The following is an 18078-nucleotide window of genomic DNA, read 5'->3' as shown; positions in this document are numbered from 1 at the left end:
ATGTAACTTAGCTGCCTCCCCTTCTCCTACATTCATCAGTTCTTCAAAATACTTTTACCATCTCCCTTCACTTCCTCCTTTTGATCTAGAGCAACTCCCTCTCCCCTTCCATACTTCTTACATCATCATTTCCACTTTACCACCACCTTTTTTTCACACCATCCTTCGAATATAGTTCTTTATTCCAAAACTTTTTCACTTACTTCCAAATCTTCATCTACTCTTTCTTTGCTTGTCTCTAGCACTCTTAACATTCCACTTTACTTATTTGTATTCTTCTCTCTTTGCTGAACCTCCACAGGTACATTCCTATCAAGCAATCAACCATATGCCTTTTTTCCATGGTTTACCCCAGACACTTCACATGCCCTGATTCAATCCACTGACAGCACATCAACCCCGGTATACCACATCGATCCAATTCACTCTATTCCTTGCCCTCCTTTCACCCTCCTGCATGTTCAGGCCCCGATCACACAAAATCTTTTTCACTTCATCTTTCCACCTACAATTCAGTCTCCCACTTCTCCTCGTTCCTCCACCTCCGACACATATATCCTCTTGGTCAATCTTTCCTCACTCATTCTCTCCATGTGCCCAAACCATTTCAAAACACCCTCTCTGCTCTCTCAACCACGCTCTTTTTATTTCCACACATCTCTCTTACCCTTACGTTACTTACTCGATCAAACCACCTCACACCACACATTGTCCTCAAACATCTCATTTCCAGCACATCCACCCTCCTGCGCACAACTCTATCCATAGCCCACGCCTCGCAACCATACAACATTGTTGGAACCACTATTCCTTCAAACATACCCATTTTTGCTTTCCGAGATAAAGTTCTCGACTTCCACACATTCTTCAAGGCTCCCAGGATTTTCACCCCCTCCCCCACCCTATGATTCACTTCCACTTCCATGGTTCCATCCGCTGCCAGATCCACTCCCAGATATCTAAAACACTTTACTTCCTCCAGTTTCTCTCCATTCAAACTTACCTCCCAATTGACTTGACCCTCAACCCTACTGTACCTAATTACCTTGCTCTTATTCACATTTACTCTTAACTTTCTTCTTTCACACACTTTACCAAACTCAGTCACCAGCTTCTGCAGTTTCTCACATGAATCAGCCACCAGCGCCTGTATCATCAGCGAACAACAACTGACTCACTTCCCAAGCTCTCTCATCCCCAACAGACTTCATACTTGCCCCTCTTTCCAAAACTCTTGCATTCACCTCCCTAACAACCCCATCCATAAACAAATTAAACAACCATGGAGACATCACACACCCCTGCCACAAACCTACATTCACTGAGAACCAATCACTTTCCTCTCTTCCTACACGTACACATGCCTTACATCCTCGATAAAAACTTTTCACTGCTTCTAACAGCTTGCCTCCCACACCATATATTCTTAATACCTTCCATAGAGCATCTCTATCAACTCTATCATATGCCTTCTCCAGATCCATAAATGCTACATACAAATCCATTTGCTTTTCTAAGTATTTCTCACATACATTCTTCACAGCAAACACCTGATCCACACATCCTCTACCACTTATGAAAACACACTGCTCTTCCCCAATCTGATGCTCTGTACATGCCTTCACCCTCTCAATCAATACCCTCCCATATAATTTACCAGGAATACTCAACAAACTTATACCTCTGTAATTTGAGCACTCACTCTTATCCCCTTTGCCTTTGTACAATGGCACTATGCAAACATTCCGCCAATCCTCAGGCACCTCACCATGAGTCATACATACATTAAATAACCTTACCAACTAGTCAACAATACAGTCACCCCCTTTTTTAATAAATTTCACTGTAATACCATCCAAACCTGCTGCCTTGCCGGCTTTCATCTTCCGCAAAGCTTTTACTACCTCTTCTCTGTTTACCAAATCATTTTCCCTAACCCTCTCACTTTGCACACCACCTCGACCAAAACACCCTATATCTACCACTATCATCAAACACATTCAACAAACCTTCAAAATACTCACTCCATCTCCTTCTCACATCACCACTACTTGTTATCACCTCCCCATTTGCGTCCTTCACTGAAGTTTCCATTTGCTCCCTTGTCTTACGCACTTTATTTGCCTCCTTTCAGAACATCTTTTTATTCTCCCTAAAATTTAATGATACTCTCTCACCCCAACTCTCATTTGCCCTCTTTTTCACCTCTTGCACCTTTCTCTTGACCTCCTGTCTCTTTCTTTTATACATCTCCCACTCAATTGCATTTTTTCCCTGCAAAAATTGTCCAAATGCCTCTCTCTTCTCTTTCACTAATACTCTTACTTCTTCATCCCACCACTCACTACCCTTTCTAATCAACCCTACCTCCCACTCTTCTCATGCCACAAGCATCTTTTGCGCAATCCATCACTGATTCCTTAAATACATCCCATTCCTCCCCCACTCCCCTTACTTCCATTGTTCTCACCTTTTTCCATTCTGTACTCAGTCTCTCCTGGTACTTCCTCACACAAGTCTCCTTCCCAAGCTCACTTACTCTCACCACCCTCTTCACCCCAACATTCACTCTTCTTTTCTGAAAACCCATACAAATCTTCACCTTAGCCTCCACAAGATAATGATCAGACATCCCTCCAGTTGCACCTCTCAGCACATTAACATCCAAAAGTCTCTCTTTCGCGCGCCTGTCAATTAACACGTAATCCAATAACGCTCTCTGGCCATCTCTCCTACTTACCTACTTATACTTATGTATATCTCGCTTTTTAAACCAGGTATTCCCAATCACCAATCCTTTTTCAGCACATAAATCTACAAGGTCTTCGCCATTTCCATTTACAACACTGAACACCCCATGTACACCAATTATTCCCTCAACTGCCACATTACTCACCTTTGCATTCAAATCACCCATCACTATAACCCGGTCTCGTGCATCAAAACCACTAACACACTCATTCAGCTGCTCCCAAAACACTTGCCTCTCATGATCTTTCTTCTCATGCCCAGGTGCATATGCACCAATAAATACCCATCTTTCTCCATCAACTTTCAGTTTTACCCATATTAATCGAGAATTTACTTTCTTACATTCTATCACATACTCCCACAACTCCTGTTTCAGGAGTACTGCTTCTCCTTCCCTTGCTCTTGTCCTCTCACTAACCCCTGACTTTACTCCCAAGACATTCCCAAACCACTCTTCCCCTTTACCCTTGAGCTTCGTTTCACTCAGAGCCAAAACATCCAGGTTCCTTTTCTCAAACATGCACACACATTTAGACACCCCAGGCTGAGCCTTCGAGGAAGATGAGCACTCCCCGCGTGACTCCTTCTGTTTCCCCTTTTAGAAAGTTAAAATACAAGGAGGGGAGTCAACATGTCAATATGTCTGTGTATGTACATATAAGTTGAATTGTATAGGTATGTATATGTGCGTGTGTGGACGTGTATGTATATGCATGTGTATGTGGGTGAGTTGGGCCATTCTTTCGTCTGTTTCCTTGCACTACCTCGCTAATGCAGGAGACAGCGACAAAGTATAATAGAAATAAAAAACAAAAAATACATTTCCTAGTATGCTTAACAGACTTATTCCTCTATAATCGCTAAATACATCCTTAGCACCTTTTTGTTTAAATAAAGGAACAATGATAGCTTTCACCCAATATTCACACACAACCTGTTTCCATGCTATATTACATATAAGATGCATCCAATCTATCACTTTCTCCTCCATACTTTCACATTTCATCCATAATCCTATCCACTCGTGGTGCCTCTCCTACCTTCAGCCTCATTATTGCCCTTCTTACCACACTTCTTGCTATATGCCCTTGCACTTGTATCCTCTTTCTTTCCTCCTCCATATCCATGCATGTAACAATAGCTGCCTCCCCTTCTCCTACATTCATCAGTTCTTCAAAATACTTTTTCCATCTTCCCTTCACTTCCTCCTTTTGATCTAGCAACTCCCCTTCCATACTTCTTACATCAACATTTCCACTTTTCCATCCACCTTTTTCACCTCCTTCTAATATAGTTCTTTATTATCCCAAAACTTTTCACTTCCTTCCAAAATCTTCATCTACTCTTTCTTTGCTTTTCTCTAGCAGCTTCTTAACATTCCACTTACTTATTTTGTATTCTTCTCTCTTTTGCTGAACTTCCACAGGTACATTCCTATCAAGCAATCAACCATATGCCTTTTTCTTCTCTTCCACAGCATTTCTAATCTCTTCTGCCCTTTTTATTCCTATATCTCACGACCTTGTGTCCAGCTACTAATTCTACAACCTTTAATAGTATTTCTATAAACATTTCAAACACCTCATTCACACACAACTATTATTATTTTTTTTTTTTATTATACTTTGTCGCTGTCTCCCGCGTTTGCGAGGTAGTGCAAGGAAACAAACGAAAGAAATGGCCCAACCCCCCCCCATACACATGTATATACATACGTCCACACACGCAACTATACATACCTACACAGCTTTCCATGGTTTACCCCAGACGCTTCACATGCCCTGCTTCAATCCACTGACAGCACGTCAACCCCGGTATACCACATCGCTCCAATTCACTCTATTCCTTGCCCTCCTTTCACCCTCCTGCATGTTCAGGCCCCGATCACACAAAATCTTTTTCACTCCATCTTTCCACCTCCAATTTGGTCTCCCTCTTCTCCTTGTTCCCTCCACCTCCGACACATATATCCTCTTGGTCAATCTTTCCTCACTCATCCTCTCCATGTGCCCAAACCACTTCAAAACACCCTCTTCTGCTCTCTCAACCACGCTCTTTTTATTTCCACACATCTCTCTTACCCTTACGTTACTCACTCGATCAAACCACCTCACACCACACATTGTCCTCAAACATCTCATTTCCAGCACATCCATCCTCCTGCGCACAACTCTATCCATAGCCCACGCCTCGCAACCATACAACATTGTTGGAACCACTATTCCTTCAAACATACCCATTTTTGCTTTCCGAGATAATGTTCTCGACTTCCACACATTCTTCAAGGCCCCCAGGATTTTCGCCCCCTCCCCCACCCTATGATCCACTTCCGCTTCCATGGTTCCATCCGCTGCCAGATCCACTCCCAGATATCTAAAACACTTCACTTCCTCCAGTTTTTCTCCATTCAAACTCACCTCCCAATTGACTTGACCCTCAACCCTACTGTACCTAATAACCTTGCTCTTATTCACATTTACTCTTAACTTTCTTCTTCCACACACTTTTCCAAACTCAGTCACCAGCTTCTGCAGTTTCTCACATGAATCAGCCACCAGCGCTGTATCATCAGCGAACAACAACTGACTCACTTCCCAAGCTCTCTCATCCCCAACAGACTTCATACTTGCCCCTCTTTCCAAAACTCTTGCATTTACCTCCCTAACAACCCCATCCATAAACAAATTAAACAACCATGGAGACATCACACACCCCTGCCGCAAACCTACATTCACTGAGAACCAATCACTTTCCTCTCTTCCTACACGTACACATGCCTTACATCCTCGATAAAAACTTTTCACTGCTTCTAACAACTTTCCTCCCACACCATATATTCTTAATACCTTCCACAGAGCATCTCTATCAGCTCTATCATATGCCTTCTCCAGATCCATAAATGCTACATACAAATCCATTTGCTTTTCTAAGTATTTCTCACATACATTCTTCAAAGCAAACACCTGATCCACACATCCTCTACCACTTCTGAAACCACACTGCTCTTCCCCAATCTGATGCTCTGTACATGCCTTCACCCTCTCAATCAATACCCTCCCATATAATTTGCCAGGAATACTCAACAAACTTATACCTCTGTAATTTGAGCACTCACTCTTATCCCCTTTGCCTTTGTACAATGGCACTATGCACGCATTCCGCCAATCCTCAGGCACCTCACCATGAGTCATACATACATTAAATAACCTTACCAACCAGTCAACAATACAGTCACCCCCTTTTTTAATAAATTCCACTGCAATACCATCCAAACCTGCTGCCTTGCCGGCTTTCATCTTCCGCAAAGCTTTCACTACCTCTTCTCTGTTCACCAAATCATTTTCCCTAACCCTCTCACTTTGCACACCACCTCGACCAAAACACCCTATATCTGCCACTCTATCATCAAACACATTCAACAAACCTTCAAAATACTCACTCCATCTCCTTCTCACATCACCACTACTTGTTATCACCTCCCCACTTGCGCCCTTCACCTGAAGTTCCCATTTGCTCCCTTGTCTTACGCACTTTATTTACCTCCTTCCAGAACATCTTTTTATTCTCCCTAAAATTTAATGATACTCTCTCACCCCAACTCTCATTTGCCCTTTTTTTCACCTCTTGCACCTTTCTCTTGACCTCCTCTCTCTTTCTTTTATACATCTCCCACTCAATTGCATTTTTTCCCTGCAAAAATCGTCCAAATGCCTCTCTCTTCTCTTTCACTAATACTCTTACTTCTTCATCCCACCACTCACTACCCTTTCTAATCAACTACATCCATATATTCACTGCACTTCCATCTAAGCTTTCAGTTACCTTCCTCTCATGCTCCTCCCTGCATTTTTTTTGCTTCAACTTCTCACTTGCCAACACTTTTACCTGTCCAATCTTCCTTACACCATACCCCCACTTCTCCCTGATCCTCATCCTCACAAGAACCATGAAATGTAAGAGCCTCCAAAGAATCCTCTCATAACTCTAACATCTAGCATGGCGTTTCTCAATCTTTCATCCACTGCCACACTGTCAATCAGATCCTTTTGCTTTTCTCTTCCATCATTCCTCATCCATGTACATCTGTGGATCATCTTGGGCTGAAAAAAGGTGTTTACAAGGAATGAGCCCCTCTCAGCAAAATATCCACAAGATAACTTCCATTCTCATTTACTGCAGGCACTCTCCATTTACCAACTGTCTCACCAATTTCATCACATCCCACTTTTGCATTCATATCATCAAAAACGACCACATTTCTATCATTTTTAAACCCATTAATATAGTCATTCATATTTCTCTAGAAAAGCTTCATCTCATCCTTATCTCATAAAGTCTTCATATTTAGAGGCGCATATACACATACCTATGCACACTTCACAATCCCAAACATTTTTTCACCCATACTATTCTTGATCCATTCCATCCATGCTTGAAACACCCTTCCACACTCTTGGTGATAGCGGAATTGCAAATCCTTATTTTTCTCTTTCCCGATAATTTTCACTCATTTCCATCCATAACACACTTCCTCCTTCCATGCCCTCCCATGACTTGCATTCATCATTTCCATTTTTACTCTACACACCCTGCCAAAGGATATGGGTATCCTCATCCCCAGCACATCCATGCTAAAACTTTTAAACCTCTCCACAAACTCCCTCTTTTACTCTTACCAGTCATCCCATTTACATTAAGCGCCATCATCTTAATCGCTCATCTCTTTTAATGCTCAGCATAACTAGTAGATTACAGTGCTGCACAGTGTTTCCAGAGGCAGAGAGGCTCCAAAATTGTCAAAAAAGCTAAAAAGTGACAGCACACCTCATTTGTTTGTCTAAATTCAATAGTATTGCCCTGATGTAGGTGGGCAACGTCTACCCCTTTAGAACCACCCTAAATGTTTGTAATAACAAGGTCACCACAAGAAGGTGGGACAAGACCTGGATACTCTAGTAAAACTAGAGTATCCACTTAAAAAAATGAAACTTAATAACTTTTCCTAATTTCAAGCTTCTTTTTTACAACTCACAGTAGCAGTAACTCCTACCTCATTGGTTAAGATACTACAATTGTGCAAAATTTTTCCCATTAATAAGGGTTTTCACTGCACCTCAAGTACTCTCCTTTGCATGGTTCAACTTAAACTACAGCTTTCTTTCTGCCACCTTTACTAAACTCTGCTCCCATATGTATGCTAAAAAATTACCAGTTCTTCATCATGCAAAGTGATCTTAAAAAAGGACCTTCTTTCCCTTTAAAAACAAAATTTCTTAAACCTTTTCATTTTCACTTTCTGCATCTTCCTCATATCCAAGATTACACCACATCACTGAAACAACCCACCTTTCTATCTAACTCTTCCTCTGATGTTAACAAGAGAATATTATCTGCAAAACAACTGCAGCTACTTCCATTATCTTCCTCTACAGTAAGGTAACACACCGTAATCACCTCTCCTTGCTCTAATCTCAAACATTGCCCAACCATAAAAAACATAATATATGGGAGGGTATTGATTGAGAGGGTGAAGGCATGTATAGAGCATCAGATTGGGGAAGAGCAGTGTGGTTTCAGAAGTGGTAGAGGATGTGTGGATCAGGTGTTTGCTGTGAAGAATGTATGTGAGAAATACTTAGAAAAGCAAATGGATTTGTATGTAGCATTTATGGATCTGGAGAAGGCATATGATAGAGTTGATAGAGATGCTCTGTGGAAGGTATTAAGAATATATGGTGTGGGAGGCAAGTTGTTAGAAGCAGTGAAAAGTTTTTATCGAGGATGTAAGGCATGTGTACGTGTAGGAAGAGAGGAAAGTGATTGGTTCTCAGTAAATGTAGGTTTGCGGCAGGGGTGTGTGATGTCTCCATGGTTGTTTAATTTGTTTATGGATGGGGTTGTTAGGGAGGTGAATGCAAGAGTTTTGGAAAGAGGGGCAAGTATGAAGTCTGTTGGGGATGAGAGAGCTTGGGAAGTGAGTCAGTTGTTGTTCGCTGATGATACAGCGCTGGTAGCTGATTCATGTGAGAAACTGCAGAAGCTGGTGACTGAGTTTGGTAAAGTGTGTGAAAGAAGAAAGTTAAGAGTAAATGTGAATAAGAGCAAGGTTATTAGGTACAGTAGGGTTGAGGGTCAATTCAATTGGGAGGTGAGTTTGAATGGAGAAAAACTGGAGGAAGTGAAGTGTTTTAGATATCTGGGAGTGGATCTGGCAGCGGATGGAACCATGGAAGCGGAAGTGGATCATAGGGTGGGGGAGGGGGCGAAAATTCTGGGAGCCTTGAAGAATGTGTGGAAGTCGAGAACATTATCTCGGAAAGCAAAAATGGGTATGTTTGAAGGAATAGTGGTTCCAACAATGTTGTATGGTTGCGAGGCGTGGACTATGGATAGAGTTGTGCGCAGGAGGATGGATGTGCTGGAAATGAGATGTTTGAGGACAATGTGTGGTGTGAGGTGGTTTGATCGAGTAAGTAACGTAAGGGTAAGAGAGATGTGTGGAAATAAAAAGAGCGTGGTTGAGAGAGCAGAAGAGGGTGTTTTGAAATGGTTTGGTCACATGGAGAGAATGAGTGAGGAAAGATTGACCAAGAGGATATATGTGTCGGAGGTGGAGGGAACGAGGAGAAGAGGGAGACCAAATTGGAGGTGGAAAGATGGAGTGAAAAAGATTTTGTGTGATCGGGGCCTGAACATGCAGGAGGGTGAAAGGAGGGCAAAGAATAGAGTGAATTGGAGCGATGTGGTATACCGGGGTTGACGTGCTGTCAGTGGGTTGAGGGTTGAATCAAGGCATGTGTATGGGGGTGGGTTGGGCCATTTCTTTCGTCTGTTTCCTTGCGCTACCTCGCAAACGCGGGAGACAGCGACAAAGCAAAAAAAAAAAAAAAAAAATATTAACCATGCTGACAGCACACATACTTGATGCATCTTTTCAAGGCAATCATTCATCCCACCATTAACTCTTTTTTTGAATATGCACTACTTCTATTGTACAAGTTAAATACTGCATTCTAAAGACTGCCATGCCAAGGCAATCACTCATCCCACCATTAACTCTTTTTTTGAATATGCACTACTTCTATTGTAAAAGTCAAATACTGCATTCAAAAGACTGCCATGCACACCTTATAGCATAAGATCTTTCCTTGTGTTTTCCTTTTCACTTTATCCTATGTCTTTTATAAATCCATAACTCTTACACATATTTCTCTAAAATCTATCTCGCTATCTACCTACATATCAGATGCCCATTCCTTCCTGGAACTCCCATCAAGGGACAGGCCACAGTAAAAGTCTCCACTTCTCTCTGTCCCTCCAGCACTCTTCCACTCTATTTCCACCACATCAAAGGTGGTCTTCCTCTCATACCAACCCCTTTAGTCATACTATCATACACAATCCTTGTAAACTCCCTCTCTTGCATTCTTTCCATATGCTCACACCACCTTCATTTCTTTTGTCATTCCACCTAGTCATACCACATTCTTCTCTCAAATACCTCATTTCCAAAGCCTGAATTCTTGAGCTCTGTGACTCATTCAATGTCCATGTTTCAGCTGTTTAGGTCAGGGTCAGGAGGACTATGTGGTCCCATAATCCTTTCTTCGTTTCCATACTGACACCTCTACCCTTCATTATGGTATTAAGGGACCCAATGACTTCAATCTTGTACTTCTCTCTCCTTTATCTCTTCCTCCATATCATCAAACTTACCCAAGATAGAAACCAAATACTTAAATTCTGTCAGCTCTTCCAATCTTTCTCCTCCATATCTAGTGCACACTTTAGTACACTTGCACACTTTAGTACACCTTCTTCTATCACACTGTAAAGCTTTGCAAAATCTATATTTTCACACTATCCTTTCAAACACCATTAATTTACTTTTACTCACATTTACCATCAATCGCTTAAGCTTACGCACATCATAAAACAAATTTACAGCCTTCTGCAACCCCTCAAGAAACAGCATAGTATCACCTGCAAAAAAGGCTTGTCACCATCCACCATACCTCACCACCAAACTCCATCTTTGAACCTCTTTCCCCTAGTTCTGGTATTACCTCTCTTCTCTCTCCATCCATATATGTTAAAAAGCCACATCGACATCACACAGCCGTTTTACAACCACAAGTATGCCAAGACTTTTGCTCAACTCACTATCCACTCATACATAGGCAACTGCTCCTCTATAAAAGGTTTTCACACCACCCAGTAGTTGTCCTGCTGCTCCATATACCCTTACCACATCCTATAAAGCATTTTATTCTGTCATGTGCTTTCTCTAGATCCATAAAAGCTGTACAGCTTCTTACCTTTCGCTAGATACTCTTCAAAAATCATTCTCATTCCCCTACCTTTCCTAAACTTAATTGCTCCTCACTTAATCTCCATTCAGTCACATCCATCATTCTTTCAATCAACACTCTTGCATACACTTTTCCTGGTATACTTAACAGATTTATTCTCTTATAATTGCCACATACATCCTTAGCAACGCTTCCTTTGAATAACATTCCTCTGTTTCCATGCTAAATTATTTAACAAATGCATCCACTCTATCACACTTTGTACTTCATACTTCAAAATAAGCTATAATCCCATCCACTTCAGATTCAGACGCCTTCCCTACCTTCAACCTCATTATTGCTCTTTTTACCCCCTTCTTCCTATAGGCCCATGCACTTTCTATAGGCCCCCACATCTGTATCCTTTAACCTCCAGCCTCCATACCAATGCATGTAACAGCTGCTGCATCAACTTTTACATACATCAGTTCTTCACAATACTCTTTTCATCTTCCTTCCATCTTTCTCTAAGACTTTCTCTAATATTTGTCAAAAGACAAAAATCAGATATACACATCTTCTTTCCTTTGTACAATTGCCATGTTCTTCACCAGCAAAGTTCACTTGTTCATTTATCATGATCGATCACTATCCTTTCACACATTTTTCCAATTGAGCTATGGAGACTTATTCCTCTTTAATTCTTAACACTCAATTCTACTCCCCTTCTCTTTATAGAGTGGAAATTCCTACCACATACTGTTCTTGAGTTATCATGTTAACAAGAAAAAGTCTAGTGATAGACAGATACTGGGTTTGTGATATAATTCCAGTATACACTACAAGTAGTTATCATAAATAAAAACAGTGAGGGAAAGTGCAATATCAGGATGGGTGGTGAACTCTTGAAAGAATTTAAGCATTTGGGTGCAGTACTATGTAAACATTACACACTGGAAAAAGTAATAGAGCTACTCAAAGACAGAAGGTGAATGGATCCTTAGGAATGACTATGAAAAAGAAATATACAGAGACAAAATAGTTCTGCCTATCATATCCTAAAGATATGAAATATGAACATGGAACAGAGTAAACAGTTCTAGGGTTCAGGCTTTTGAAATTAGCTATATGAGAGTTATACACAGCATTGGAAATTGGGATGGAGAAAATAATGTCAAAGAGAAGAAAATATAATGGGTGTTGTGTCAATGAGTGGGTGAAGACAAATACTTAGAAATGGTTTGATCATGTGGAAGGGATGCATAATGATAGCTTAGAAAACAAACTACACATGAACAGGGTGCAGGGAAACAAAGAGAAGGGAGATAATTGTCATTTTGGGAGGGAAAAGTAAGATTCTCTTTAGGAGAGGACCCAGAAAGACATAAGGGTGATAAGCCTTGGAGGTGAGTTTGGATAGGGCAGACTGGATAAACAGATATTCTAGAGAAACCTCCAAAATCTCACAGGTTTAGAGTGCCATATTTCATAACCCAACGATGGGCAAATCAGATGCCACACTTAGGATGATGCAAAGACAAAAGGATTATATGAAAAAGTCATTTCCCAAAACGAACAGCTCTAAAATTTCAAAACATAATCAAAAGTCTTCCTAACAGATTTATTTGTGCTTTGTAAGAAGTTCTGGTAAATTCTGTATTACTCCACAAATATCTTGCACAATTAAAAAAAACTCAGGGGTCTAATAAAATTCTATTCTCTACAAACCTGTATTGTATATCTTCATAAATGAGAGATGATCTTCTTTTGCTTCATCTAAAGGTTGATACTGGGCCATGTAATGTTCAATCCTCTGCAAAAAGTCTGATAGAGCCTCCTCTGCAGTCATTCCACAGTAGTCTGGACTGCTTACTTTAACCTCCTGTTGAACATATTTTTGTCATATCAATACAAAATATAACTTCATATGCACTATTTTACATGTATATTACACAATACAGTATGGCATAATAGCACTGCATTTCAAGCATTTTCTTAAGCTAAAGGTAGGGTGCTTCATACAAAGCTAATTTCAGCATATACTATTCAGTGTTATTACATACAGATATCCTAATCAACAACTCTCATAAGATAGGATAACAATGATGATGCAAATATGCTTGAGGTAGCTCAGGGTTTCTTTTATCATATGGAATATCATGAAATAGATTGTGATACTACCCACAGGTATATCAAATACAAAGTTTCTAAGATATCCTCCAACTGATTTCCAAGAACTAACTAGAACAATTCTTCAAGGCATACATATGTTGCCTTCAGTGTAACATAGTTACTGGGAAAGAAATAAGAACGAAGGAAAATGTTTGAAAATATCAAAAACATCTATAAAGAATTAAGTTGACAGCTGAAGATGTAAGGTACACTAATATGATTTTCCCTATAACTCTGTCTATTCTCAAAACATTATCAATTAGCTCAAACCTCTTTCAATCTTTCCTTGAAGATTTGGGTTCTTACGAGGTTCAGATGTTCTATGTTTTGTTTTTCTCTTGTCTTTGATATGTGCAGAAGACTAAGGATACTACAAATGCCTTAGGCAATCTAGTTTTGGTACTTAGTTGTTTAACCTTGGAAGCCTACAGGTTATAAATTTCTCCATATTATGTATTTTGGATAAAGTTGTTTCCTTTCTCCAGTCAAGTACAAGTTATCAAGAGCCATATTTCATTTTTTGAAAGAGGATTCTTCTTGTAAATCATATCACCTGAACAAATAAACAGAAATTTTTCTTATTAGTCACTGGTGCTAAGAAAATAGTTAGGGAGATATAAACAATGTCCAGACATGAAAACTTTTCATTAGGTCCAGTGGAATCTCTGGGTGTGTAGTGGAGAGACAGATAAACCCTGACTCATGGAAAGTGTACACCAGAGTCTAACACAATTCAATTCATTAGAAGATGGGAAACAACTGTATAAAGGTTCATGAGAATCTGATTTAGACATTTTAAGTTATGATCAGGGTTAAGCTGGAAGTTAAAGTGTCACTCCCAATGACAGATAGATGATGGACAGATGACAAACAGACAGATGACAGAAAGATGTATTAGACAGAAGACAGACATGTATTGGACAAATGACTAAATGAATGACAGAGAGACATGGCATGGACACAGGACAACAATCAGCAAAGCAATTCCTATGTGTTGTCTGCCATGTTATGCAAATAAAACAAAAAGCCAACATACAAAGATAGATATAGGACAGACAGATGCAACACCTAAGTCACAAGGGCTTATTCAAAGTTGTAAAATATAAAAAAACAATCTAAATCTCTCATCTGATCAAATAAAAATTCAGTTAATTTCTTTAACACATATTTCTACCTGCTAATCCTTGCATTTCTGTCTGCTATAAACAGCTGTTGCTATTCTGTGAGGTTCACTTATTTTTCTGTAAGTCATTATACCAAACCAAGTACGTTACAACTAAACTAACAGTAACCCCTTTGCCCTCCTTGGCTTTCATCCTTAGTGACTAATCATATAAACACAAAATGATGAGACATCTCAAAGATCAACATGAGAAAAACATTTTACGCATGACCTACAATGTAAGAAGAGGGACATGCCTTTCATATCAATTGGACAACAGAATGCTGTTCAAATTATATCACATGATGTAGATCTGAAATAAAGGGACACCACAGAGTGATAACCAAGGAGAGATGAAAGTATGGACTTGTGAAGGAAGTAATTGTTGTAGGTGGAGATGGAAATTACCATAACTAAAAAAAAAAGCCATTACACATGACAAGTATATTCAAGATGAAGAAAGCCATACAGAGAGACATAATAACAAGGGTATGTGATACGTCATTTATTGTTACTGATGATGGTCTAAAGAGCTATTGTAAAAATATGGATGAAAGTCGAATCTGAAACAAACTATTGTCATTTTATATGTATTAAGGATCTTTTGAGGGGAAGGAAGAATGGGACAAGAAAAGGAAAAGATGTGAATAAATAGGGAAAATGGGTAAAAACTCAAGATAAGGGTGGGGAGAGAGGGAAGGAGAAATAGCTCAGGCTGGACCTTTGCATCATCCATAATCACATTCAGGTAGGGGTCTACACCTTCATGCATGTCATGTGAAAAGATCAAGAAGAGTTATGGTCCTAGAACTGAACCCCTTGGCACTTCACTAGTCACCTCAACCCATGTGGAGCAGGCTCCTCTAACATGCATCTTTCGTACCCTTCCACTGAGATAATTTCCTATCCAATGAAGTTGTTTCCCCTGCTATTCCTGCCTAGTGATCCAGCTTCTTAATCAGCCTTTTTTTCTGGCAATCCAAATACAAACAATCTGTCCACACTTCCCTGTTGTCAAAGACAGAGCTCATTCCCTCATAAAAAGTCTTTGAGGTGTTACACATGACTTTCTTTCCCTAAAATCTGTGTTACCTTTCACTTAAGTAGTCTCTCCTCTACAGAAAGTCATCCATTTTTCTAATTATCTTTTCTAGAATCTTTTCTAAAACCTCAGAGATCACACTCGTCTGTGAAACTGGTTTGTAGTTCAGGGCTTGTTCCCAGTCTCCTTTCCTTAGGATAGTTATAATGTTTACCCTTTTCTATTCCCTTGGCACAGTGCCTCTCTCCAATGACATATTGAACAGTATTTCAAGAGGTCTGTCTTGTGTATCTGCAAACCTCTTCAGCACATATTTGCAGGGAAATAATGCAAATGACTGGGAGATGTATAAAAGAAAGAGGCAGGAGGTCAAGAGAAAGATGCAAGAGGTGAAAGAGAAAGCAAATGAGAGTTGGGGTGAGAGAGTATCATTAGATTTTAGGGAGAATAAAAAGAAGTTTTGGAAGGAGGTAAATAAAGTCCGTAAGACAAGGGAACAAATGGGAAAATCAGTGAAGGGGGCTAATGGGGAGGTGATAACAAGTAGTGGTGATGTGAGAAGGAGACGGAGTGACTATTTTGAAGGTTGTTGAATGTGTTTGATGATAGAGTGGCAGATATAGGGTGTTTTGGTCAAGATGGTGTGCAAAGTGAGAGGGTTAGGGAGAATGATTTAGTAGCCAGAGAAGAGGCAGTAAAAGCTTTGCGGAAGATGAAAGCCAGCAAGGCAGCAGGTTTAGATGGTATTGCAGTGGAATTTATTAAAAAAGAGGGTGGGTGACTGTATTGTTGACTGGTTGCTAAGGTTACTTAATATATGTATGACTCATGGTGAGGTGCCTGAGGACTGGCGAAAGCTTGCATAGTGCCATTGTACAAAGGCAAAGGGGATAAAAGTGAGCGCTCAAATTACAGAGGTATAAGGATGTTTCGGCTCTGAGCGAAATGAAGCTCAAGGGTAAAGGGGAAGAGTGGTTTGGGAATGTTTTGGAAGTAAAGTCAGGGGTTGGTGTGAGGACAAGAGGAAAGGGAGGAGTAGGTCTACTCCTGAAACAGGAGTTGTGGGAGTATGTGATACAGTGTAAGAAATTAAACTCTAGATTGATATGGTTAAAACTGAAAGTGGATGGAGAGAGATGGGTGATTATTGGTGCCTATGCACCTGAGCATAAGAAAGATCACGAGAGGCAAGTGTTTTGGGAGCAGCTGAGCAAGTGCTAGCAGTTTTGATGCATGATATTGGGTTATAGTGATGGGTGATTTGAAAACAAAGGTGAGTAATGTTGCGTTGAGGGAATAATTGGTGTACATGGGGGTGTTCTGTATTGTAAATGGAAATGGTGAATAGCTTATAGATCTGTGTACTGAAAAAGGACTGGTGATTGGGAATACTTGATTAAAAAAGAGAGATATACATAAGTATACATATGTAAGTAGGAGAGATAGCCAGAGAGTATTATTCATGTGTTAACTGATATGCACATCAAAGAGAGACTTTTGGATGTTAATGTGATGAGAGGTGCAACTGGAGGGATCTATAATCATTATCTTCTGGAGGCGAAGGTGAAGATTTGCAGAGGCTTTCAGAAAAGAAGAGAGAATGTTTGGGTGAAGAGAGAGGTGAGGTTAAGTAAGCTCGGGAAGGAGGCTTGTGTGAGGAAGTACCAGGAGAGACTGAGTTCAGAATGGAAAATGGTAAGAGCAAAGGACATAAGGGGAGTGGGGGAGGAATGGAATGTATTAAGGGAAGCAGTGATGGCTTGTGCAAAAGATGCTTGTGGCATAAGAAGCGTGGGTGGTGGGCAGATTAGAAAGGGTAGTGAGTGGTGGGATGAAGAAGTAAGATTATTGGTGAAAGAGACGAGAGAGGCATTTGGACAATTTTTGCAGGGAAATGTGCAAGTGACTGAGAGATGTATAAAAGAAAGAGGCAGGAGGTCAAGAGAAAGGAACAAGTGGTGAAAAGAAGGGCAAATAAGAGTTGGAGTGAGAGAGTATCATCATATTTTAAGGAGAATGAAAAGATGTTTTGGAAGGAGGTAAATAAAGTGTGTAAGACAAGAGAACAAGTGGGAACATTGGTGAAGGGGGCTAATGGGGAGGTAATAACAAGTAGTGGTGATGTGGGAAGGAGATAGAGTGGGTATTTTGAAGGTTTGTTGAATGTGTTTGATGATAGAATGGCAGATATACGGTGTTTTGGTCGAGGTCGTGTGCGAAGTGAGACGGTCAGGGAGAATGATTTGGTGAACAGAAAAGAGGTAGTGAAAACTTTGCAGATGATGAAAGCCAGTAAGGAGGGGGGTTTGGATGGTATTGCAGAGGAATTTATTAAAAAAGGGGGTGACTGTGTTGTTGACTGGTTGGTGAGGATATTTAATGTATGTATGGCTCATGGTGAAGTGCCTGAGGATTGGCGGAAGGCATGCATAGTGCCATTGTACAAAGGCAAAGGGGGTAAAGGTGAGTGTTCAAATTACAGAGGTGTAAGTTTGTTGAGTATTTCTGGGAAATTATATGCAAGGGTATTGAATGAGAGGGTGAAGGTATGTACAGAACATCAGATTGGAGAAGAGCAGTGTGGTTTCAGAAGTGGTATAGGATGTGTGGATCAGGTGTTTGCTTTGAAGAATGTATGAGGGAAATACTTAGAAAAACAA

At 40.3% G+C, this 18078-nt stretch overlaps 1 protein-coding gene across 8 annotated transcripts in view; it reads right to left on the bottom strand.

Moving 5' to 3' along the window:
• The window catches only part of LOC139756517 (6-phosphofructo-2-kinase/fructose-2,6-bisphosphatase-like), a 444091-nt gene that overhangs the window by 192155 nt on the left and 233858 nt on the right, over positions 1-18078 (bottom strand). For all 8 annotated transcript variants that reach the window (XM_071675982.1, XM_071675987.1, XM_071675988.1 and 5 more), the window contains one exon: positions 12771-12924. In XM_071675982.1, the coding sequence (XP_071532083.1) occupies positions 12771-12924 (154 nt within the window). The remainder of the gene's footprint in view (positions 1-12770; positions 12925-18078) is intronic.

The sequence above is a fragment of the Panulirus ornatus genome, chromosome 22 (genome assembly GCF_036320965.1).
Source record: "Panulirus ornatus isolate Po-2019 chromosome 22, ASM3632096v1, whole genome shotgun sequence".
Classification (NCBI taxonomy): domain Eukaryota; kingdom Metazoa; phylum Arthropoda; class Malacostraca; order Decapoda; family Palinuridae; genus Panulirus; species Panulirus ornatus.
The sequence above is the reverse complement of the archived record's forward strand: the minus strand, read 5'-3'. Positions and strand labels throughout refer to the sequence as shown.